This window comes from Zingiber officinale, chromosome 8B (assembly GCF_018446385.1).
Source record: "Zingiber officinale cultivar Zhangliang chromosome 8B, Zo_v1.1, whole genome shotgun sequence".
NCBI classification, from domain to species: domain Eukaryota; kingdom Viridiplantae; phylum Streptophyta; class Magnoliopsida; order Zingiberales; family Zingiberaceae; genus Zingiber; species Zingiber officinale.
This window is the reverse complement of record NC_056001.1, coordinates 109,851,256-109,877,802: the sequence shown is the minus strand read 5'-3', so window position 1 is coordinate 109,877,802 and position 26,547 is coordinate 109,851,256. Positions and strand designations below refer to the sequence as shown.

General features: G+C 35.3%; 2 protein-coding genes across 2 annotated transcripts; one reads left to right on the top strand and one right to left on the bottom strand.

Annotated features, from left to right (window-relative positions):
* Positions 1-9,362: 9,362 nt before the first annotated feature.
* On the bottom strand, positions 9,363-10,229 carry LOC122014178 (zinc finger MYM-type protein 1-like). Its single transcript, XM_042570357.1, has one exon. It carries the CDS (start codon positions 10,227-10,229, stop codon positions 9,363-9,365), a length of 867 nt encoding a protein of 288 aa, XP_042426291.1.
* A 7,374-nt stretch (positions 10,230-17,603) lies between these two features.
* On the top strand, positions 17,604-18,716 carry LOC122014177 (transcription termination factor MTERF6, chloroplastic/mitochondrial-like). The gene has a single exon (XM_042570356.1). It carries the CDS (start codon positions 17,604-17,606, stop codon positions 18,714-18,716), a length of 1,113 nt encoding a protein of 370 aa, XP_042426290.1.
* The last annotated feature ends 7,831 nt before the right edge of the window (positions 18,717-26,547 follow it).

Below are 26,547 nucleotides of genomic sequence, written 5' to 3'. Positions count from 1 at the left end.
GGCGGCCTTGGCGCGCCACATGATGTCAGCTACATAAAAGAAGAATAAATCATTTAGATCAAAAGGAAAGGGGGCAAGGAAAACGCTTACCCATGCTGCTCGGAAGCTTCGTTCGGATCGGACTTAATCCGAATATGTACAACACACCCTCACAAAGCCGCTTATGGATGTTGAACTTCTGCCCGGGCAGTTGGTTGGTAGCATGGAGGTAGGCCAGCTGGCTCTTGTATTTACCTAGGTCCGGCGGGGTCAGCACGACGGTCTGCCATTTGGTTTGGAAAGCTGGCAGCTCGGGAAGACAAAGGTAAATGTAATACTCCTTCCAATGTTTATTCGAGGTCGACATTTTGTCGAAGAAAACAAGCCCGATCCGCGACTGGAAGAGGAAGGCGACCCACTCAGACTGTTTGGGATAGTAGAAATAATGGAAAATCTTGGGGACTAAGGGGATGCCGTGTAACCTAAAGAGGACAACCACTCCACACAACAACCTGAATGAGTTTGGGACGAGTTGGCCGAGCGGAAGGTGGAAGTAATTACACACTTCAAGGATAAACGGATGTAGAGGAAAGCGCAGACCGACCACAAACTGGTCTCGGAAGAAACAAGTAGTGTCGGGCGGCGGGTTGTGTGGCCGATCGGATGAGGTAGCTAATATTAATCTATAGGCGGATGGGAGTTCGAAGTCGCGGACGAAGTTCGTCGCGTCACCCTCATCGAACCGGCTCTCCATGGTCGTATACCAGAGGCCGGGAGAGGGATTAGATGGTTGCGAGGTGGTCGCCATCACCGGAATAGTGGAAAAAGCGAGAACCAGAGAACAGAAGGATGGGTGAAAGAGAAGGTCGGAACAGTATCGAACGAACAGAGGTTGCTAAAATACTAAAGAAAGCACAAAGAAGAAGATAAAGGGTCGGGATTCCTTACAGGAAAGGATGGCGGAGGCAAGGGATTGCTGGAGCGCTGAAAAGCGAGTTCGCCGGAGCACTGGGCAAGATGGAACAGAAGCCTTCGGATGGGCACACGTGATAACGTGAAGCGGTTGGGGGGAGAAGAGATGTCCTTATAAACGTTGGGCTCGATCGACCGGAGTCATCCGATCCAGGTCACGGGATCCGAGGCGCAGATCTAACCCTCGAATTCAAAAGGCCAAAGGTCACATCAGCCTGACAGCTCGAGCGAGCGGTGACGGCTGCGCGACCACGTGGCGCCCACTCACGGGTCGCATTTAATGAGCACCATTACGCAGGCGTGGTCGCATGCTCGGCCTTAATGGCGAGGATTTACACGAATTCCGAGGAAATTCTAGCGACATCGGCGTTGACCAATGTCGGAGCGGTGGGACAACCATTGGCAAACAAAACTTTCCAAGTGTCAGCAGGGGTCGTGCCGAGCGGCATCACCCACTTCCGCAGTTCCCGATCGGACAAACACCAACATCGATAGCCGAGCGGCAGACGTATCACCAAGCCAATAGTCCAGTCAGTCGGACTTGCGGCCTCCTTCGACTAGACACCTGATCCGGTGGTAAGGATCGGGGGCCCACATAGGAAGGGGTCAACGACACGGGAGAGTCAAAGTCCCGGCTGAGCGGGGTGGGGAAGTCGCCTGGCCGACCGGCCAGAGTATATCCCGGGCCGGCGCGTGACAGCTCGACCTGGGGTCGAGCTTCCGACGCTCACAAGCTCCCTTATTGAGGAACCGTCGTGCCGAGCAGATGATCCGCTCAGCCGAACCGCGGATCAACCAGATTGTACGCCCATCCGGCTCGGTAAGAGACAAAAGACTTAAAAGAGGACAAAAAGGGCAGCTAGTGATATCCTTCTCAAGACACCTGCCGCCGACAAATAGCATGGTCGACAGTCGTGCCGTACTGAGGATCGTACGGTGGAAGTTTCCACTGTCGTGGCAGAGATATGCTCGGATAGTTGCGGTATGACGTCAGACACGCTTTTCTGACACAACTATTCTGAGGTATGCTTTGAGGAACGAGCACGCCTCGGGAAGCGTGTATGCACCTCTCCGGGGTCCTATATAAAGACCTCCGGACTTCGACGGAGGTATGATTTTTCTCCTCTACTGTAACCACAGTCTCTTTATTTTGCCTTTGCTTCATCTTGCCGTTGCCTGACTTGAGCGTCGGAGGGTCGTCGCCGGGAACCTCTTCCCGATCCGACTTTGTTACAGGTTCTCCGGAGGTCCACGTCACTAAGGAGATCACCCGGAGGCAGCAGAGAGCGCCACGTCCTCAGTCTTCATCGACTCAGCGTTCGAACATGATCAAATATGTAAGATTAAGAAGAAACTAGATCAAATATTAAAAGAATTATTAATTTAGCAGGCTTGTTAGTATTGTTGTACATCAGTATATTATCTATTTCTAGTAATATATTATCAATTTATAATATACTAGTATATTATCTATTTCTAGTAATATATTATCAATTTATAATATACTAGTATATTATCTATTTCTAATAATACATTATCAATTTATCATATCTGTTCTTCAACATTTATTGATAACAAACTCGCAGTCTTTCTAATACAGTAATACTAATATATTATCTATTTCTAATAAGTAATAACATTATCATTCTGACAATCTTATCCACAGGCTTGCAGCCTATCTACCCCTATGTCGTCATCAACAGGTAATAGCCAACATCCTTATTCCTTAAAAAAAAGGCAAAGTTCTACCCTCTACAAATTATAAATAGAATTTAGAATCTTAGATGGATGATCGAGGAACTAGAAAGGGAATGTAGGATAAAGAAATGAATATGGAAACACCAACCAAGACAAAGGTTTTTTTTTCCTTTCTCAGTTTTAAGGGGTTCAACCTTCAAAACCCTAAGGAGTAAGGACTAAGGAGAAGAGGAAGTGCACCTTTCTCTTGAATCGGGCTTGAGAACGTTCTCGTCGTAGTTTCGCACGAGACTTGAGACCTCCACACCGGAGCTGCGGAGCGAGTAGTCCCTGTTGTCGTGCCGCTGCGCGCCTGCACCATCGACTCATTCGATGTTTCGAACTCCCAAATTGTATACAAATAGGTATTTCAGTATTTGCCTTTCTCATCAATTAGCTTATATAATAGTATATTACTAATGCCCCCCCCCCCCCCCCCCCCCCCACAAGTGTAAATCCGCCCCTGGTTATGAGCATCAACATACAGAACACTCTTCTCCCCAGATTGAAGATTTGGGAAAGTTTATTTGGATCGAGGGAGATCCTCCTTAGGAGTCTCTAGAGAAGTGGATGGTTTTTAAGTAGTGAACATCGAGAATGATGTACGCCATACCATGAACTTCTTACGGGATGAATGTGGCATTTCTGAAGAGCGAATTTCTATTGTCCTTAAAAGGAACCCAGGCTTCTTCGTGCAGAAACCAGATTCCTTCCGGGCTCTGGTAGATTGAGCTGATGGGATTGGAATTCCTCAAGAATCTAAGATGTTCATCTGGATCCTTGATGTGCTGCTGCCAAGGTTAGCAGGGAAAAATTTAAGGCCCAAATCAAGATCATGAACAATTTTGGTTGGTCGTACTGATTTCATTGCTGCAATTAAGAAACATCCAAATTTTTTATGTCATTCCACAAGGAATTGCAGAGAAAGATGGAATTTTTAGTCAAGGATGTTGGAATGGCACCTATAGACATTGCTAAGCAGTCAGTGTTTTTACAATTAAATTTGGAAAAGAGGTTAATTCCTCGATCTCATGTGATGGAGATATTAAAATCAGAAGGGTTATGAACTTCACGGCACAAGCTACATACATTTTTCGTATCACCGGGACCAAAATTTTTGCAGAAATATGTGCTCCCTTACAAAGATAAATTACCCAAACTGCTTGAAGTCTTGTGAATTGTACCTGAGTTCAAAGGGAACAATCCAGAATGCTAATGAATGCAATGATTTATTTGGGAGTAATTTTTATGACTGCTTAAGCAATGATATTGATCCAATCTTGTCCTAGTTTTCATATAGTTCACTTGCTATTTTCATATTCTATATCATGAATGTAACTCTTAGTGTAGACATGAGGATGTTAATTGTCTGAGTTTCATTTGCAACCTGATTTAGCTGAAAAGGATTTGTTTTAGGAACTTGTCTTTTGGACTTCTTCCAATTAGAAGAGATTTGTGTTTTAGAATGATCAAAGGCTATGTTTTCTCCCTTTCTACCAGCAGAATTGGATGTATGCTGGGCCACAACTGGTTAATGTTTTTGAAAGTTGAAGAAGCATAAATGTGCCTTGCAAGCACCTTCATTAAGCTGTATGGAAAATGATATTCTTATTGTGAAGAAAGAGTCATCCTATTCATGTATTTGAAGTACATTTAGCTGAGATTTTGATAGTTAAATAATTTGAATTGTTCTGTGATTATAAACAAGATTAGTTGAATCAACCAAAAATGAAGGTACTGGATCAAAGGAAACTCTATTTGTAATAATTCATAGTTACTTAAAAGGATCTGATTATTACTATCTTTATAGTCTTGCAAACTGTTCATTGTTGGAAAAGTATTCATCTAGTCAACACTGGATGGTTGGGACGCATATCTTGTTATTGTTGTTGTTGTGGTGATCTAGGGATGATAAACTTTTGGTGTGCTATCTTATTTTGTTGTGCAAAAAAATTCCTCATTCTTTTAATTATACTAATTTTTATATCGAGATGATATTGTGGATTAGTTTCAGTATTGGTGTGGGTCTATCTAAGTTAGTTCCTAGGTCTCTGATGAGATTGTGAGTCTTTAATTTCAGTGAGATGCAATATCTAGTAAATACTTTTTTTTTAAGCTGTAAATCTACTAGTTTTTTTTTAAGCTGTAAAACTACTAGCAAAATGTTCCATTACATTCAGAATAGAAGTAATAATATATTTGTAGACACACTAATTCATTGCTTCTGTAATTTGTCTTTATTTGAAGAAAACAAACCGATTTCAGTGAGATGCAATATCTAGTAAATACTTTTTTTTTAAGCTGTAAAACTACTAGCAAAATGTTCCATTACTTTCAGAATAGAAGTAATAATATATTTGTAGACACACTAATTCATTGCTTCTGTAATTTGTCTTTATTTGAAGAAAACAAACCGATTTCAAACTGTGTCAATACTTGCATTAAATCGATCACGACAGTATGAAAAGAGGGGTACTTGGTCACTAGCAAAGAAGTTATTGGTGATGACCAAGAATAGGCGAGTCAATCTATTTGATGAAGATACAATCCACATTATCAAAGCTATGCTCAATAAGCTGAAACTATTTATTTATTAACGAGCTAAGTAGATCGAACCACAACACGAGTTAAGTGGATCATTTTCTTTGAATTCAAGTACAATTCACATGATCTTTTCTTCCCCTGCTTTAGATCAAAGTCGCACCCACCGTGAGACCAGTCAAAGCCATATGAGTTATTCCTGATAATTCTGTCTTTTAATAACATAAGTATTTGTTGCATCATGCAAATACAGTACACAACTTCTATCTATATATTAGTTGGCATCATGTATTCAGATTATACCAATTAATCATATGGGTGTTCGATCTGATTTTACGAAAAATTTTCATTGACGATTGGGATAAATCAGAAAGTACTTACAGCGAACGATCTATCAATCCAGTATTTTTCGATCAACAGTTCTTTAAAAAAAATTATCAATTAATTGGATGAAACTGAAATTTAATTTTTAAATACCTAAGAAATTTAAAAGAGGACTTATCACTACACCATTATTTGGGGCAATCATATATATACATTTAAGTCTTCCACTTTGCAAACCGATTTAGGTTAAAAGAATTTGTTTTAATGAACTGTTGTTGACTTCACGTCCCTCTCACTTTGTCCTCTATAACAGTTTTAAATTTCAAATTGGAGATCACTGTCTGTTAAAAAATCGTCTACTAAAATAAATTTAAACACTCAAAGTATTCACGCTAAACAGTATGGGTTGACATACCATATGCATATTATATTAGCATATTTATTATTTTATATTCATTTAAACATTAATTCTTATTTATGAATCTTATTGCTAACTCATCCATTTTTATTTTTATTTTACATAAAATAAAATTGTATTTTATTTATTCAATTTTATCCAATTGTTAATTTTAAAACTTATAATTTTTTAATAAATAAAAAAATAAACTCACCTGGCTGGCCGACCCCACATTTCTTTGAACATGCTTAAGATCTTGAACGCATTCAAGAGAAAGGGTGTTATAACTCTAGGTCGGATCTCCTAATCCACAAAAAAGTAGACAAGGGGATAGACCACTTGCAATTGCGGCGGGATCGTGGTCGCGATCCAACCACAATTGGTTGTGATCCCTCCCCCCAGATTATAATTTGGGTCGGGACGAGTGGCCGACGACCTCCGACCACTTGTCCCGACCTCAATTATAATTTGGAGGAAGGTGAACTCATAGAGGGATCATAACCAATTACATCCAGATCGTGATCACAATTCGATCGCAATTGTAAATGGTCTATCCCCTAGTCCACTTTTTTATGGACAAGAGGATCTACTCTCATTATAACACCCCTTTATATTAGTTTAACATGAAATGCGGATGCCACAAACGATATATTTTTGAAGAGAAAAGGCTTCTCATATCTCAACTTTCGAGACACCAAACAAAGATGCTCTATAGGAATCTAGAAGGATTTTGATTTCCACCTGCATTGGCACTTCGGCATCCTTCTCAGGTGCCACCGCTTCTCCCGATCCCCACTTCATGGTCGAGTACCATGTGAATACGTGTGGGTTCTCCACTAACGATGCTTCCAAGGTCTCCAAGTTACTCCCTCGTATTCAGTCCACCGAGAAGTCGGACGTCGTTCTTCGATTCTTCAGATCTCAAGGCTTTGATGGTGCTAATATGCGAAGGATAATATCATGGAACCCAAGATTGTTCGGTTGGGACGTGGAGACGAACCTTGCATCAAAATTTAAACTTTTGAGCGAAATGGAATTATTTGAGTTCGAGATCGTCGATGTCGTTCGATTGCACCCTATCATTATGAGCAGGGGCGGATCCAGGATTTTAAATTTGAGGGGGTCTCACACTATAAGAAAAAACGCGATTAGCGATCAAAATTATCGATCACAAATTTTGAGATCACCAAGGTATTTTAGTGACGAAATTAAATTTCCATCGCTAAATTTAACGACAGATATTAATTTTCAGTCGCTAAATTTAGCGACGAAAACATTCAATAGCTTGTTTAAACCATGATAATAAAATCCTAAACATCCAATAATAGCATCAAGAAGAAAACTCTATGAGTTAACAACATCATTTAACATTCAATATTATTTAATTTCAATTCACAACTCTTCATTACTAAATTGAAAACCATACATTATTCAAAAACCAAGTGCATCCACTGCTAATAATCATTCATCATTCAAAAACCATACATAAATACAAGTAAATTAGGAAATGAATATTAAAACTTGCAAAAACCATATTACAAAATTGATATATATTGTTCACATCCTTTACTAATACAAATGCAGCCTCCTCGATGAAATGATGCTTACCAAGATCATCAAGAAAAAAACTCTATGAGTTGCAAGAAAGAATCACCAATCAGATCATAAAAATGAGAAATGAAAATAGAAAAATTAAATTTCATTTCATCATGTCAACAAATATGATGCAACCAAAAGCATTACAGTAAACATAATCAACTCAATTTTTTTCAATTAACATAAGAGATAATTCAAAGCAATCAGCCAATCAGAAACTTCCTTTGATAACAAACTATATGTTGGTAGTATTGTGAATAAACCATGATTTAGAAACATGAAGTTAATGTATATTTAATTAAGTATTAAATACAAGTCTCTAACTAAAAGGAATTAGACATTCTTTTAAACTTTCGAAGTCTTCAATGATAGCTTCTATGCTCACATTTCTAGCAATTTCTCTCTCAATATATATCATTAACTCATCTGAGAGAAAAGCATCCTCCATTTTGCTCCGAAGCTTTGTTTTCACAATATTCATCGCAGAAAATAATCGTTCTGAAGTAGCCGTAGAAATCGAAAGAGTAAGCACAAGTACAATCACTGTAAAAATGAGGTTGTATGTAACAGACTTGTTAGTCTTTACCAACCATTGACATAATTCTGAAATAGTTGAAAGATTTTTGTAGTCTGACCCTTTGACTACGTTATACTCATAATGCTTCAATTGCATCTCTAATTATTTTTTTTCATCTCTTCTAAAATCTTGGGCATAGAACTTTTCAACTAGTTTACATATATCCATAACTCTGAAGGGCTCCACTGCATTTTGAGGATTTAGGGCATTACTAAGAATGAGCAATTCCATAGCATCATCACTAAAGCAACCATTAATTTCTTGCAACTGTGAATCTATAGAAGCATAAAAGAGGTCTATCTGATAATACTGTTCAATGGTGAAATTGTCTTGATGAGCACATCCTCGACCTCGTCTATTAATATACAAAGCATTGAAATCAGGAATATCAATATTTCGAAGTTCACAAAAAGATTTCACTTTTACAAGCAGATCAACCCATTTGTTATCCCTCATCTGTTGAAGTAAATTCTTAGTGGATAATACAAGTTCCATTACATTTATAATATCCTGAGACTTACTTTGTAAAGTCTGACAAAGAATATCTGTGATCCCCATAATCTCTTTCATAAGATGCAAGATGAATACAAAATCAAAGGAAGTCATTTCATCATAAACAGATGTTGCATCTGCTAGTTGAGAAGGAAGCCCATCATCCATAACCTTATGCCATACATGATGCACTAAACATCTTAATTAGGCCTTCCAATGATCTCAAATGAGAACTCCAGCGTGTATCAACAGCTCGTTGTTTAGTACCTATCTGATTAAGTCCACGCCTTGTCTCGAGTTCATTAATAGCAATCAAATATGCGATGTCATCAGCATGAGCTTTCTTCAATTCATCATTACGTTTACATGAAGAACCAACAATATTAAGTATAAAAGTTAATCTATCAAAAAATTGATGAGCAGGTGTCATATTTTTTGATGCTGCAACTAAAGTCAATTGTAACCGATGAGCAAAGCAATAAACATAATAAGCACTCCTACAATCTTTTATAATCAAAGCTTGTAATCCATTAAACTCGCCCCTCATATTACTAGCACCATTATAGCCTTGACCTCTAATATTTTGAACATCCAAATTTAGTGAGCCAAAGCAGAATATATAGCATTCTTTAAAGTAAAAACCGCAGTATCAGATACATGAACAAGCCCAAAAAAACGTTCTTGAACGAATCCATTAATATCCACAAACCTCAATACTATAGACATTTGCTCTCTTTTTGACTCATCTCAGGCTTCATCAACAATTATGCAATACTTGACAACTCCAATTTCTTCATGAATAGCCTTTTTCACTCTCATTGAAAGCACATGAAGTATTTGTTTTTTAATATCGTGACTTGTATACTTGGCATTTTTTGGAACTTTCACAATTTCCTTTGAAAGTTCATCATTGTACATAGTTAGCACATCCAAAAATTCAAGAAAATTGTCACGATTAGATGAACTAGATTTCTCATCATGACCTCTAAACAGAATTCCTTGAAGTGCAAGCAATAACAGCACATGTATGTGAGCCTTTAATCGAAGACGATTAGTTGCAACTTGTTCATCATTAAAATTGTTGAATCTCCTTGTTAGATGTTGTGTTTGTTTCATCAAATCCTCACATGTCTTTTCAGTATTACGATGGGGTGAAGATACATTATCTTTTCCCATATGGTTTAGGGAAGCACAAGCTTTTCCATTTCGAACTTTCTTCCACTTATCAAATGCATCAACAGTAAATGTAGTTTGATTTAAGCATCCTGAAGGCTTGTTGAAGATAAAACATGTGACGCAATATGCTTTATCTTTAGTGGGTGAATGCTCCAACCAAGGAAATTGTTCATACCAAGTTGACTGAAATCTTCGAGGATGCTTAATATTTTTATTTAATGAATATTCTTCAAGAATAGGTTGATATACTTTCATATTCAAATAAACTAGACGAATCTCTTCTCGTTGATTAGGATGATATTGCCAAATTTGTCGACGCAATCCTAGATCACGCTCTAAAGAATCGAGCTCAACCTCTTCAGTTTTTGTATTTTTGAATCTTTTAGGAGGAATTTCAGATGAAAGATTATCATTACTTGATTTTGTCGATAGAGTCATCAGAGTAGCCGAATCCAGTTCATTTGCTCTCTTCCTTTGAAAAAATTTATCAATCATAACAGTTTTTTAATTTGATATATATGAAACCTTTAACAATGGAAAACTCGAATTATTTCAAATAAGTGAATAATAATTAATAACAATAATATTAAACCAAACATTAAGTCAATGATAAAAAGTAAATAATAATAAAATAAAAAAACAAAAATATCAATTTTTTTTATCATTTCATGATTATCAACTATTAAATCAATAATTCCAACTTCAACTATTTAGGTACTTTAATTTCTAAAATAACAAGATTTGATTAAAATGTCTAAATTAATCATTAGGAGAAAGCAAACAAAATCAAGGAATCTAGCAAAAAGTAGAAAAGCAAACAAAATCAAGAAGTGTAGCAAAATTGTGAACTTTAGATCATTCTATTCTTGAAAAAGAAGTTAAGAATGATAAAATGAAAGTATATATTTGTGCTAAGCTAGTAAGCTTCATAAATCATAATCATAGTGTGATAGATCCTACCTTCCCTTTAAAATGTAGTGGTATATATATGTTTCATTTTAAAATAATAATAAGATTATCAGGATACAATTCTTGTTGCTATTGTTTGTTAGCACTGATAATTAAAATCACCCACACATAGTGAAAGAAAGAAACAAGAAAACTAATGGAAAATGAATATGTAAGATTAAGAAGAAACTAGATCAAAGATTAAAAGGATTATTAATTTATCAGGCTTGTTAGTACTATTGTACATCAGTATATTATCTATTTCTACTAATATATTATCAATTTATAATATACTAGTATATTATCTATTTCTAATAATACATTATCAATTTATGAGATCTGTTCTTCAACATTTATTGATAGCAAACTCGTAGTCTTTCTAATACAGTAATACTAATATATTATCTATTTCTAATAAGTAATAACATTATCATTCTGACAATCTTATCCACAGGCTTCAACCTCTCTACCCCTATGTCATCATCAACAGGTAATAGCCAACATCCTTATTCCTTAAAAAAAAGGCAAAGTTCTACCATCTACAAATTACAAATAGAATTTAGAATCTTAGATGGATGATCGAGGAACTAGAAAGGGAATGTAGGATAAAGAAACCAATATGGAAAGACCAACCAAAACAAAGGTTTTTTTTTCCTTTATCAGTTTTAAGGGTTTCAACTTTCAAAACCCTAAGGGTGTGTTTGGTTCAAATCATCATGTATAATCTTGGTAATGTGATTACTATGGGGAATAAAATATAGTCAAATGTTGTTTGGTTCAACCTAGGTAATGCAATAAAAACTTGTTTGTTTGAAGGTTTTAATGAATACCCTAGTTTAATATTTTACTGTATTACCCTTAGTTACAAAACTAACTATACATAATAATAATAATATTATTATTATTATTATTTATTTATTTTTTTAATGTTTTTTTTACTTTTCTTTTTCCTGTATATTTTTTTACTTTTTATGTGTTTTTTTTATTTTTTTTTATGTTTTTATATTTTTATATTATTTATATATTTTTTATTTTTTTACATTTTTTTAATTTTAATTTTTATTTATTTATTTTATTTTTATTTTTAAAATTTTTATAAATTTTTTATTTTTTTAAATTTTTTTAACATTTTTAAAAATTTTATTTTTTATTTTTTAATTTTTTTTAATTTTTTAAAATTATTTATTTTAAAAAAAAAATAAATTTTTTAAAACATTTTTTTTATTTTTTATATTTTTTTACATTTTTTCTCTTTTTTTCATGTTTTTTCTTATCGGAGGGTATTTTTGGTAAAAAAAAATCGTTAACCCCGGAATCAAGAAAAACCTTAGTTTTCTGAGGTTTTCTGATTCCGGGCTGCATGACCCTTTTGCTAACGTGTCGGGCATGGAACATTACTCGGGAATCATCGAATACCTAAACTAAACAAGGTCTTTGTTGATAACCTTGGATGGATAACCAAGCTTATCAAGAATAACCCCGAACCAAACGCACACTAAGGAGTAAGGACTAAGAAGAAGAGGAATTGCACCTTTCTCTCGAATCGGGCTTGAGAACGTTCTCATTGTAGTTTCGCACGAGACCTGAGACCTCCACACCGGAGTTACGGAGCAAGTAGTCCCTACCGCCGTGTCGCTGCACGCCTGGACCACAGACTCGTTCGATGTTTCGAACTCCCAAATTGTATACAAATAGGTATTTCAGTATTTGCCTTTCTCATCAATTAGCTTATAAATAATAATAATATAATACTATATTACTAATAAATTTTACACGTGGACTGGGGTTGCCGTGCCCCCTGTTAGAGTGTATACTAAAAGCCTAACTTTTGGTATAAATATTTATCTAGAAATAAGAATCACATTGGTCAAATATCTACATTTATGATAAATATAGTTCTTCAATTAATTTATATTGTAGATAACATGGTGTGTGGTGTCACATACAGAGGATCATGTTATCAGCACCTTATAAATTATAAACAGTAGCTCACGACCAAGATGGAAAGGAACAAACCATTGGAAGGTCGTAGTGTAATTAGGTATTAGTTTATCTTAACTATATAATTACACTAGTACACTTAGAGTGTATTGAGTAGGACCATTAGAGGTCATTTTCTTTTTATACTGACTTTATAAAGGAACAAAGACCTCAGTTATTATGGAAGTGTGTGTTCTTAATCCTAATATAATAACAAGCACATATATTTGATATTTATTTCTTTAATTTATCAATGGGTGAGATTTAGTTCGATAAATCAATAAGCCCGATAAGTTGGGAAATGATATCACTTATAGTGTGTATTGTTGATTATAGAAGGAAACTGTGTCCTAGTGATCTAGGTTGATAATGTCCCCAAGAGGAGCTCATAAGGATTGTCATGTTAAACCCTGCAGGTGGACTTAGTCCGACATGATGATAAGGTTGAGTGGTACTACTCTTGGACTAAGATATTAATTAAGTCAGTTGTCAGTAACTCATTTAATTAGTGGACATTTGACATCTTAAACACAGGGAGACTAACACACTCATAATAAGAAGGAGCCCAAAATGTAATTTGGGATTAGTGCGGTAGTTCAATAATAATTCTTTAGTGGAATGAATTATTATTGATGGAATTAAGTTGTGTGTTCGGGGTGAACACGGGAAGCTTAATTTCATCGGGAGACCAAAATCAATTCTTTCTCTCGGTCCCTATCGTAGCCTCTTGTATATAGAAATTTGTACCCACCATATACCTACCTTCTTACCCAACCTATAGGGGCCGGCCAAGCCAAGCTTGAAGCTCAAGCTTAGGGTCGGCCAAGCCTAAAGGTTGAGCCTTAAGGTGGCCGACCAATTGTTTGGAGGCCAAGCTTAGGTGGTCGGCCACATCATATTAAAAAGGGTTTTTTATTAAAATTATTTCTTATGTGGATATCATGGTTTTAAAAGAGAGTTTGAAATTTAAATCTTTCCTTTTATAGCTTTCTACAAAAGATTAAGAAAAGATTTGAAATCTTTCCTAATTTGTAGAATGAAAGGTGGATTTTAATTTTGAGAAAACTTTCCTTTTTTTAACCATGTTCATGATTTAAAAGAGAGCTTAAAAATTAAATATCTCTTTTATAAGTTTCTACAAAAGATTAAGAAAAGATTTGATATCTTTCCTTATTTGTAGATTGAAAGGAGATTTTAATTTTTAGAGATAATTTTCCTTTTTGAAAATTATCCACATGTTTAAAAGAATGATTTTAATTTATAAAATTTTCCTTTTATAATCCACCATTAAGGGAAAAATTATTGGAGAAATTTCCCTTTTATAACTTTCCTTTTAAAATTTCCCTTTTTCTCCTTGGGTGTGGCCGACTCCTCCTCTTTCTCTCTTCTCCATCTTGTGGCCGAACCTCATCTCATCCATGGAGTCCTTGTGGTGGCCGGATCTTGCTTGGAGAAGAAGGAGAGAAAAGGAGGCGATATTTCTAGCATCCCTTGGAGCTTTTGGTGGCCGAAACCTAGAAGGAAGAAGAAGGTGTTTGGTGGTTCTCATCTCGGAAGATCGTTGACACACAACGTCCGAGGTTAGAAGAGGAATACGGTAGAAGATCAAGAGATTATTTGCTTACAAAGAAAGGTATAACTAGTAATTGTTTTCCGCATCATACTAGTTTTCTTTGTATAGTTATTTTTGGAAATACCAAACACAAGAGTCATATGATTCTAGAGTTTTCGGATTTGTTTCGAATTTGTGTTTTCTTTGTTTTCGAATTTGTGATTCGATTTTTCTTTTTGGTTAACCTAGAATTATTTAAGGAAGTTAAATATTAGCTTTCCTTAAAAGGCTTTGTCTAGGCGGTGGTGGTTGCTCCCATATCTAAGAAGGCCATGTGTCTTGCCATGCAATCCAGGAAGCCAATTTTAAAAATTAATATTTAATGGAATTAATAACATAGGTGGATTTGAATCAATAGTGTTAAGTTTCGCTTGCGATTCAAATCTAAACCATTAAGAACAGATAAATTAAATTTGGAATCAATGATGTTAAGTTCCGTCTGCGATTCCTAATTTAACTTCTAAAGAACACAATAGATTATTTAAGGAAAGGTTCGACACTCGTACAAAATTTTTGTACAGTGGAACCGATACGATTTTTCTAGGACTAACCAACACCCCCCAGTCCACGTGTAAACCCGCCCTTGGTTATGAGCTTCAATATACAGAACACTCTTCTCCCCAGATTGAAGATTTGGGAAAGTTTATTTGGATCGAGGGATATCCTCCTTAGGAGTCTCTAGAGAAGTGGATGGTTTTTAAGCAGTGAACATCGAGAATGTTGTGCGCCATAACATGAACTTCTTATGGGATGAATGTGGCATTTCTGAAGAGCGAATTTCTATTGTCCTTAAATGGTACCCAGGCTTCTTCGTGCAGAAACCAGATTCCTTCCGGGCTCTGGTAGATAGAGCTGATGGGATTGGAATTCCTCAAGAATCTAAGATGTTCATCTGGATCCTTGATGTGCTGCTGCCAAGGTTAGCAGGGAAAAATTTGAGGCCCAAATCAAGATCATGAACAATTTTGGTTGGTCGTACTGATTTCATTGCTGCAATTAAGAAACATCTAAATTTTTTATGTCATTCCACAAGGAATTGCAGAGAAAGATGGAATTTTTAGTCAAGGATGTTGGAATGACACCTTTAGACATTGCTAAGCAGTCAGTGTTTTTACAATTAAGTTTGGAAAAGAGGTTAATTTCTCGATCTCATGTGATGGAGATATTAAAATCTGAAGGGTTATGGACTTCACGACACAAGCTACATACATTTTTCGTATCACCGGGACCAAAATTTTTGCAGAAATATGTGCTCCCTTACAAAGATAAATTACCCAAACTGCTTGAAGTCTTGTGAATTGTACCTGAGTTTGAAGGGAATTATCCAGACATGCGAATGAATGCCAGGATTTATTTGGGAGTGATTTTTATTATTGGACCAATCTTGTCCTAGTTTTCATATAGTTTACTTGCTATTTTCATATTCTATATCATTAATGCAACTGTTAGTGTAGACATGAATATGTTAGTTGTCTGAGTTCCATTTTGCAACCTTATTTAGCTTAAAAGGATCTGTTTTGGTAACTCGTCAGTTGAATTCCTTCCAATTAGAAGAGATTTGACTGTTAGAACGATCACTGGCTATGTTTTCCCCCTTTCTACAAGCAGAGTTTGATGTATGCTGGGCCACAATTGGTTAATGTTTTTGAAAGTTGAAGGAGCATAAATTCAGATTGCAAGCGCTTTCATTAAGCTGGATGGATGATATTCTTATTGTGAGGAAAGAGTCTTCCTATTCATGTATTTCAAGTATATTTGGCTGACATTCTGATAGTTAAATCATTCGAGTTGTCCAGTGATTTATATAAACCAGATTAGTTGAATCAAAAGAAAACAAATTGTGTAATAATTCACTAAGATTAAAAATATATTTCAAGTCGAAGATCACTGCATTTTAAAAATTGTCCTCTAAAAATATATACATTTGCGAGAAACGATATATTTTTGAAGAGAAAAGGCTTATGATATCTCAATCTCCCAAGCATCAACAAAAAAAGGTGCTCTATGGGAATCCTCATGTTTTTCTTTAAAAGGAGGTGCGTAATCAAAAAGATATTATACTTCTGGATCACTCATTGTAAGTATTTTTCAAAAGAAAATTTTATAGAACTGGAATGACGACTAATCCATAAGGGTGTCTTTGGTTGGGAGTTATCCTTGATAACCTTATTTATCCATCTAAAGTTATCAACAAAAACCCTGTTTAGTTTAGGTAATCGATGATTCACGATTAATGTTTCATGTCCGACACGTCAGCAAAAGGGGCATGCAACCAGGAATCGAAAAACCTCGGAAAACTGAGGTTTTCTTGATTCCGGGGTTATCGAATTTTTTTACCCAAAATACCCTCGGATAAAAGAAAATTGTGAAAAAAGTAAAATGTAAAGAAAAAAAATGGAAAATATAAAAAATAAAATAAAAAATGTAAAAAATAGAAAAATCATTAAAAAATAATAAAAATAAAAAATGGTAAAAAAAATTAAAAAAATAGAAAAAACATTAAAAAAATTTAAAAAATAGAAAAAACATTAAAAAATTTAAAAAAATACAAAAGAAACATAAAAAAAATAAAAAAATAGGAAAAACGTAACAAATTTAAAAAAGTAAAAAATAATAAAAAATGTTAAAAAACATTAAAAAAATTTAAAAATAGAAAAATGTAAAACACCCTAAAAAATTTAAAAATAAAAATAAAAAATAGAAAAAAAATTAAAAAAACTTTAAAAATAAAAAAAACAAAAAAAAACATTAAAACAAAATAAAAAAATAAAAAAATATATAAAAATAAAAAAAAAACGTGAAAATATAGTAAAATGTAATAGAGTTTAAATAATAATAATAATAATAATAATATTATTATTATTATTATTATTATTATTATTATTATTATTATTATTATTATGTATAGTTGGTTTTATAATTAAGGGTAATCTATTAAAATACTAAACTAATTTATTCATTAAAACCTTCAAACAAACATATTTTTGTTACATTACCTAGATTGAACCAAACAATATTTGGTTATGTGATTATCTAATAATTATATAACTAAGATTATACATGATAATTTGAGCCAAACGTACCGTAAGATTAATTGGATTTATTAATTTTTTTTTCCTTGGTAATCCTCATGGATTCTGATTTCCAGTTCGTGGGTAGATTTAAGAAAATTGAAACATTTAGGGGAGCAAATGTGAAGTTGACCCGGAAGAAGTGGTTCAAGTAGGGTTTTACGGTTTCCTCTTCTCTGGGTCGGACAGGGTAGCCACGCGATGCTTCGCTTTCCCGTCCGACACCGTTTTCTTCCTCCGTCTACGCTACTCCGTCGCGTCCTCTTCTCCAACGACACTTCCGCCTCCTCAGGCGCCACCGCTTCTCCGGATCCCCACTTCATGGTCGAGTACCTCATGAATACATGCGGGTTCTCCGCCGACGTTGCTTTCAAGGTCTCTAAGTGGCTCCCTCGTAGTCAGTCCACCGAGAAGGCCGACGCCGTTCTTGGATTCTTCAGATCTCAGGGCTTTGATGATACTAATCTGAGAAGGATAATAGCTTGGAGACCAGGATTGCTCGGCTGGGATGTGGAGACGAACCTCGCCCCAAAGTTTAAACTTTTGCGCGAAATGGGATTATCTGAGTCCGACATCATCGTTATAGTTCGGCGGCACCCTACAGTTATTGGCTCCAACAGCGAGAACGCGCTTCTCCCCCGATTTAAGGTTTGGGAAAGTTTATTGGGATCGAAGGAGATCCTTCTCAAGCATCTCCGGAGGTGTGGATGGTTTTTTAGCAGCAACATTGAGAATGTAGTGCGCCCCAACATTAACTTCTTACGGGATGAATGTGGTATTCCTGAAGACCGCGTTTCTCTTGTCATTAAAAGGAATCCCAGCTTCATCACCCAGAACCCAGATGCCCTCCGGGCTCTGGTAGATAGAACTGCCGGTTTTGGAGTTCCCCGAGAATCTACTATGTTCATCTGGGTCCTGAATGCGCTGTCCAGGGTCAGCAGGGAAAAATTTGAGGCCCGTGTCAAGCTCATGAACAGATTTGGTTGGTCGAACTCGGAATTCATTGCTGCAATCCAGAAACAACCAACTTTTTTATTGCGTTCCACTGAGGCATTACAGAGAAAGATGAAATTTTTCATCAAGATTGTTGGGAGCACACCTTCAGACATTGCTAAGCGTCCAGTGGCTTTAGAATTGAGTTTGGAAAAGAGGTTAATTCCTCGATTTCATGTGATGGAGATATTAAAATCTGAAGGGTTGTGGACTTCACGACACAAACTACATACATTTTTCGTATCGCCGGGACCAAAATTTTTGCAGAAGTATGTGCTCCCTTACAAAGATAAATTACCCAAACTGCTTGAAGTCTTGTGAATTGTACCTGAGTTCAAAGGGAACAATCCAGAATGCTAATGAATGCCATGATTTATTTGGGAGTAATTTTTATGACTGCTTAAGCAATGATATTGATCCAATCTTGTCCTAGTTTTCATATAGTTCACTTGCTATTTTCATATTCTATATCATGAATGTAACTCTTTCTGTAGGCATGAGGATGTTAATTGTCTGAGTTTCATTTGCAACCTGATTTAGCTGAAAAGGATTTGTTTTAGGAACTTGTCTTTCGAACTTCTTCCAATTAGAAGAGATTTGTGTTTTAGAATGATCAAAGGCTATGTTTTCTCCCTTTCTACCAGCAGAATTGGATGTATGCTGGGCCACAATTGGTTAATGTTTTTGAAAGTTGAAGAAGCATAAATGTGCCTTGCAAGCACCTTCATTAAGCTGTATGGAAAATGATATTCTTATTGTGAGGAAAGAGTCATCCTATTCATGTATTTGAAGTATATTTAGCTGAGATTTTGATAGTTAAATAATTTGAATTGTTCTGTGATTATAAACAAGATTAGTTGAATCAACCAAAAATGAAGGTACTGGACCAAAGGAAACTCTATTTGTAATTCATAGTTACTTAAAAGGATCTGATTATTACTATCTTTATAGTCTTGCAAACTGTTCATTGTTGGAAAAGTATTCATCTAGTTAACACTGAATGGTTGGGACATATATCTTGTTATTGTTGTTGTTGTGGTGATCTAGGGATGATAAACTTTTGGTGTGCTATCTTATTTTGTTGTGCAAAAAAAATCCTCATTCTTTTAATTATACTAATTTTTATATCGAGATGATATTGTGGATTAGTTTCAGTATTGGAGTGGGTCTATCTATGTTAGTTCCTAGGTCTCTGATGAGATTGTGAGTCTTTAATTTCAGTGAGATGCAATATCTAGTAAATACTTTTTTTTAAGCTGTAAAACTACTAGCAAAATGTTCCATTACATTCAGAATAGAAGTAATAATATATTTGTAGACACACTAATTCATTGCTTCTGTAATTTGTCTTTATTTGAAGAAAACAAACCGATTTCAAACTGTGTCAATATTTGCATTAAATCGATCACAGACAGTATGTAAAGAGGGGTACTTGGTCACTAGCAAAGAAGTTATTGGTGATGACCAAGAATAGGCGAGTCAATCAATTTGATGAAGATACAATCCACATTATCAAAGCTATGCTCAATAGGCTGAAACTATTTATTTATTAACGAGCTAAGTAGATCGAACCACAGCACGAGTTAAGTGGATCATTTTCTTTGAATTCAAGTACAATTCACATGATCTTTTCTTCCCCTGCTTTAGATCAAAGTCCCACCCACCGTGAGACCAGTCAAAGCCATATGAGTTATTCCTGATAATTCTGTCTTTTAATAACATAAGTATTTGTTCCATCATCCAAATACAGTACACAACTTCTATCTATATATTAGTTGACATCATGTATTCAGATTATACCAATTAATTTTATGGGTGCTTGATCTGATCTTACGAAAATTTTTTATTGACGATTGGGATAAATCAGAAAGTACTTACAGCGAGCGATCTATCAACCCATTATTTTTAGATCAATCGTTCATTTAAAAAAAAATTATCAATTAATTGGACGAAACTGAAATTTAATTTTTAAATACCTAAGAAATTTAAAAGAGGACGTATCACTACACCATTATTTGGGGCAATCATATATATACATTTAAGCCTTCCACTTTGCAACCCCATTTGGTTAAAAGGATTTGTTTTAATGAACGGTTGTTGACTTCACGTCCCTCTCCCTTTGTCCTCTATAACAGTTTTAAATTTCAAATTGGAAATCACTGTCTGCTAAAAAATTGTCTACTAAAATAAATTTAAGCACTCAGAGTATCCACAAATTGTCTACTAAAATAAATTTAAGTACTCAGAGTATCCACGCTAAACAGTCTGGGTTGACATACCATATGCATATTATATTAGCATATTTATTATTTTATATTCATTTAAACATTAATTCTTATTTATGAATCTTAGTGCTAACTCATCCATTTTTATTTTTATTTTACATAAAATAAAATAAAATTGTATTTTATTTATCCAATTTTATTCAATTGTTAATTTTAAAATTTATTATTATAATAAATAAAAAAAACATCTGGCTGGCCCACCCCACATTTCTTTGAACATGCTTAAGATCTTGAACACGTTCAAGAGAAGGGGATAGATCACTTGCAATTGTGGCAGGATCGTGGTCGCGATCTAACCACAATTGGTTATGATTCCTCCCCCCAGTTTATAATTTGGATCGGGATGAGTGGCCAACGGCCTCCGACCACCTGCCCTCGACCTCAATTATAATTTGGAGGAAGATGAACTCAGAGAGGGATCATAACCAATTACATCTTGATCGTGATCACAATCCTATCGCAATTGTAAATGGTCTATCCCCTAGTCCACTTTTTTATGGACAAGAGGATCTACTCTCGTTATAACACCCCTTTATATTAGTTTAACATGAAATGCGGATGCCACAAATGATATATTTTTGAAGAGAAAAGGCTTCTCATATCTCAACCTTCGAGACACCAAACAAAGATGCTCTATAGGAATCCAGAAGGATTTTGATTTCCACCTGCATTGGCACTTCGGCCTCCTTCTCAGGTGCCCCCGCTTCTCCCGATTCCCACTTCATGGTCGAGTACCACGTGAATACGTGTGGGTTCTCCACTAACGATGCTTCCAAGGTCTCCAAGTTGCTCCCTCATATTCAGTACACCGAGAAGTCGGACGTCTTTCTTCGATTCTTCGTATCTCAGGGCTTTGATGGTGCTAATATGAGAAGGATAATATCATGGAAACCAAGATTGTTCGGTTGGGATGTGGAGACGGAGCTTGCTTCAAAATTTTAACTTTTGAGCGAAATGGGATTATCACCCTATCGTTATGAGCAGGGGTGGATCCAGAATTTTAAATTTGAGTGGGTCGCACACTATAAGAAAAAATCTGGTTAGTGATCAAAATTATTGATAAAAAATTTTGGGATCACCATGGCATTTTAGTGATGAAATTAAATTTCCATCGCTAAATTTAACGACAAATATTAATTTTCAGTCGCTAAATTTAGCGACAAAAACATTCAATAGCTTGTTTAAACCCTGATAATAAAATCCTAAACATCCAATAATCGCATCAAAAAGAAAACTCTATGAGTTAACAACATCATTTAGCATTCAATGTTATTTAATTTCAATTCACAACTCTTCATTACTAAATTGAAAATCATACATTATTCAAAAACCAAGTGTATCCACTTTCAAAAGTCATACATAAATACAAGTAAATCAGGAAATGAACATTAAAACTTGCAAAAATCATATTACAAAATTGATACATATTGTTCACATCCATTGCTAATACAAATGCAGCCTCCTCGATGAAATGATGCTTACCAAGATCATCAAGGAAAAAACTCTATGAGTTGGCAAGAAAGAATCACCAATCCGATCAGAAAAATGAGAAATGAAAATAGCAAAATTAAATTTCATTTCATCATGGCAACAACAAATATGATGCAACTGAAAGCATTATAGTAAACATAATCAACTCAATTTATTTCAATTAACATAAGAGATAATTCAAAGCAATCAGCCAATCAGAAACTTCCTTTGATAACAAACTACATGTTGGTAGTATTGTGAATACACCATGATTTAGAAACATGAAGTTAATGTATATTTAATTAAGTATTAAATACAATTCTCTAACTAAAAGAAATTTGATGTTCTTTTAAATTTTCGAAGTCTTCAATGATAATAGAGTTAGCTCACATTTCTAGCAATTTTTCTCTCAATATATACCATTAACTCATCTGAGAGAAAAGATCCTCCATTTTTCTCCGAAGCCTTGTTTTCACAATAATCATCGCAGAAAATAATCGTTTTGAAGTAGCCATAGAAATCGAAAGAGTAAGCACAAGTACAATCACTGTAAAAATGAGGTTGTATGTAACAGACTTGTTAGACTTTACCAACCATTGACATAATTCTGAAATAGTTGAAAGTTTTTTGTAGTCTGACCCTTTGACTACGTTATACTCATAATGCTTCAATTGCATCTCTAATTGTTCTTTGTCATCTCTTCTAAAATCTTGAGCATAGAACTTTTCAACTAGTTTACATATATCCATAACTCTGAAGGACTCCACTGCATTTTGAGGATTTAGGACATTACTAAGAATGAGCAATTCCATAGCATCATCACTAAAGCGACCATTAATTTCTTACAACTGTGAATCTATCGAAGCATAAAAGAGGTCTATCTGATAATAATGTTCCATGGTGAAATTGTCTTGATGAGCACATCCTCGACCTCGTCTATTAATATACAGAGCATTGAAATCAGGAATATCAATATTTCGAAGTTCACAAAAAGATTTCACATTTACAAGCAAATCATCCCACTTGTTATCCCTCATCTGTTGAAGTAAATTCTTAGTAGATAATACAAGTTCCATTACATTTATAATATCCTAAGACTTACTTTTTAAAGTCTGACAAAAAATATCTGTGATCCTCATAATCTCTTTCATAAGATGCAAGATGAATATAAAATCAAAGGAAGTCATTTCATCATAAACAGATGTTGCATCTGCTCGTTGAGAAGGAAGCCCATCATCCATAACCTTGAGCAATACCATACACGATGCACTAAACATCTTAATTAGGCCTTCCAATGATCTCAAATGAGAACTCCAATGTGTATCAACAGCTCGTTGTTTAGTACCTATCTGATTAAGTCACGCCCTGTCTCGAGTTCATTAATAGCAATCAAATATGCAATGTCATCAGCATGAGCTTTCTTCAATTCATCATTACGCTTACATGAAGAACCAACAATATTAAGTATAAAAGTTAATCTATCAAAAAATTGATGAACAGGTGTCATATTTTTTGATGCTGCAACTAAAGCCAATTGTAACCGATGAGCAAAGTAATGAACATAATAAGCACTCCTACAATATTTTAGAATCAAAGCTTGCAATCCATTAAACTCGCCCCTCATATTACTAGCACCATCATAGCCTTGACCTCTAATATTTTGAACATCCAAATTATAGTGAGCCAAAGCAAAATATATGACATTTTTTAAAGTTAAAATCATAGTATCAGATGTTGAAGATCAATACCAACTCGTTAACGGATAAAAATAAAAATATAGATGGAAGTATTTTTTTTTCTCATTCAATGGATAAGATTTAACAGATAGAAATTAGAATGTGTGGTTGAGAGTACTTCTCTCATTCAATAGATAGAATTTAATTGATAAGAATTAAAATGTATGGTTGAGAGTATTTCTCTCATCCAATGGATAGAGATAGAATTTCTTGGTAGATAGAATTTAGTTTTCTGATCAACTATGTATCTTGTATGGTGAGTACTATAAATACTCCCCTTGCATTCTTGTTTTATCATCCAACAAAAAATAAAAGTATAGAGTCTTCAAGTTGAAAGTTGTTCTTCATCTTCCTTTTCTTTTCCTCTCTAAAATTGTGAGTGATCCTCAAAAGTGTTGTAGTGTCTTTGTAGTGTGAATATAATACAAGTAATTTATTTACTTGTTTATGGTCCAATTTGTTTTCTCGACAATTGGTATCAGAGCTGAACGATCAGGGATTGTTCTTGGTGGAGTTATCTTGAATTGTGAGGAGGTTTATATTGTACAAGGTTGTTCATCAAACTTGTTCGGTATAATCAAAATCTTTCCGACACGATGGGAGACCTTCAAATAGTAGGAGGAGTCAAGAAACTCAACAACAAAAACTACAACACGTGGACAACATGTATGGAGTCCTACCTACAAGGTGATCTTTGGGAGGTTGTTGGTGGTAGTGAAGTCATGCAACCAGCAGAAGATGCTAATGGCATCATGCGAAAATGGAGGATCAAAGCAGGTAAAGCAATGTTTGCTTTAAAAATCACAATTGAAGAAGAAATGTTGGAGCACATCCGAGATGCCAAAACACCAAAGGAAGTATGGGATACCTTTGCTACACTCTTTTCAAAGAAGAATGATGCAAGATTGCAACTCCTGGAGAATGAGCTACTAGCAATAGGGCAACGTGACAAAATGATCGCCCAATACTTTCACAAGGTAAAGTCGATATGTCACGAAATTTCAGAATTAGATCCAGAAGCTCCTATTGGGGAAACCAGGATAAAGAGAATAATTATCCATGGTTTGAAACCAAAATATCGAGGATTTGTTGCTGCTATACAAGGATGGCCAACACAACCATCACTTCTTGAGTTTGAAAATTTACTTGCAGGCCAAGAAGCTATGGCTAAGCAAATGGGAGAAGTCTCGCTAAAGGGTGAGGAGGAAGCGCTCTGCACCAATAAAAGTAAGGGCAGCTTCAAACGACATGCTAGTGATGGATCTAAAAAGGATGGTGACAAAGTAAAGAATTATCAAGGCAATGAAGGTCATCATCCAAGAAGAGCCCCACAGAATCATGCCAATAATAGAAAGTTTATTGACAAGTGTTACAACTGTGGGAAGGTGGGCCACATGGAAAAAGATTGCTGGGCCAAGAAAAAGTTTGTTCAGAGTAATACTGCTACCTCCAATCCTAAGGAGAATAGCGAAGATGACTGGGATGCTGAAACCTTGTTCGCTGCAGAGGAAAATGAAGTAGCTTTTACAACAATGTCAGACAAGATTAATTACAAAAATGATTGGATCGTAGATTCAGGCTGCTCAAATCACATGACAAGTGATAAAGAAAATCTACAAAACTTGTCCGAATATAAGGGAGCTCGTATGGTGGTGACAGCGAACAACTCAAGGTTACCAATAGCTCACATTGGTAAGACAATAATTACGCCCTGATATAATTCTAACCAGGTGTCACTTCAAGATGTCTATTATGTCCCAGAATGAAACAAAATTTATTATCTGTGTCTCAACTAACATCATCAGGTCACTATGTTCTATTTGGTCCTGAAGATGTAAAGGTATATCAAAATCTCAAAATATCAGAAACACCGATAATGGAGGGGCAACGACTAGAGTCGGTCTACGTGATGTTAGCAGAGTCTGCATATATAGATAAGACAAGGAAAAATGAAACATCGGACATATGGCATATGAGATTAGGTCATGTTAACTATTCCAATTAAACATGATGATGAAGAAGTCAATGCTTAAGGGGCTTCCTCAACTAGACATACGAACAGACATGGTATGTGCAGGATGTCAATATGATAAAGCACACCAATTATCATATCAAGAGTCAAAGTTTAAAGCAAAAGAACCATTAGAGTTAGTCCACTCTGATGTATTCGGACCCGTTAAGCAACCATCAATTGGCGGTATGCGGTACATGGTGACATTCATTGATGACTTCTCAAGGTATGTCTGGATTTTATTTATGAAAGAAAAATTTGATACATTTTCCAAATTTAAAGAGTTCAAACAGTAAGTCGAAGGAGAATTGGGAACAAAGATCTATTGTCTATGCACAGACAACGGGGGAGAATACAGCTCAGGAGAGTTCTCCCAATACTTAAGAGAAAGTCGAATATACCATCAGTACACTTGTGCCAACACACCATAGCAGAATGGTGTAGCAAAAAGAAAGAACCGACATCTTACAGAAGTTTGTCGGAGTATGTTGCATGACAAGAATGTACCTGGACGGTTTTGGGCTGAAGCAATGAGGACTGCAGCTTTTGTCATTAACAAACTTCCTCAACCAAGGTTAGAATTCATTTCACCTTTTGAGAAATTATGGAACATAAAACCTACAGTTAGCTACCTTCGAGTATTTGGTTGC

Coding starts and splice junctions, on each gene's coding strand:
- LOC122014177 (XM_042570356.1), top strand. CDS start 17,604: ATGCTTCGCTTTCCCGTCCGACACCGTTTTCTTCCTCCGTCTACGCTA.
- LOC122014178 (XM_042570357.1), bottom strand. CDS start 10,229: ATGACTCTATCGACAAAATCAAGTAATGATAATCTTTCATCTGAAATT.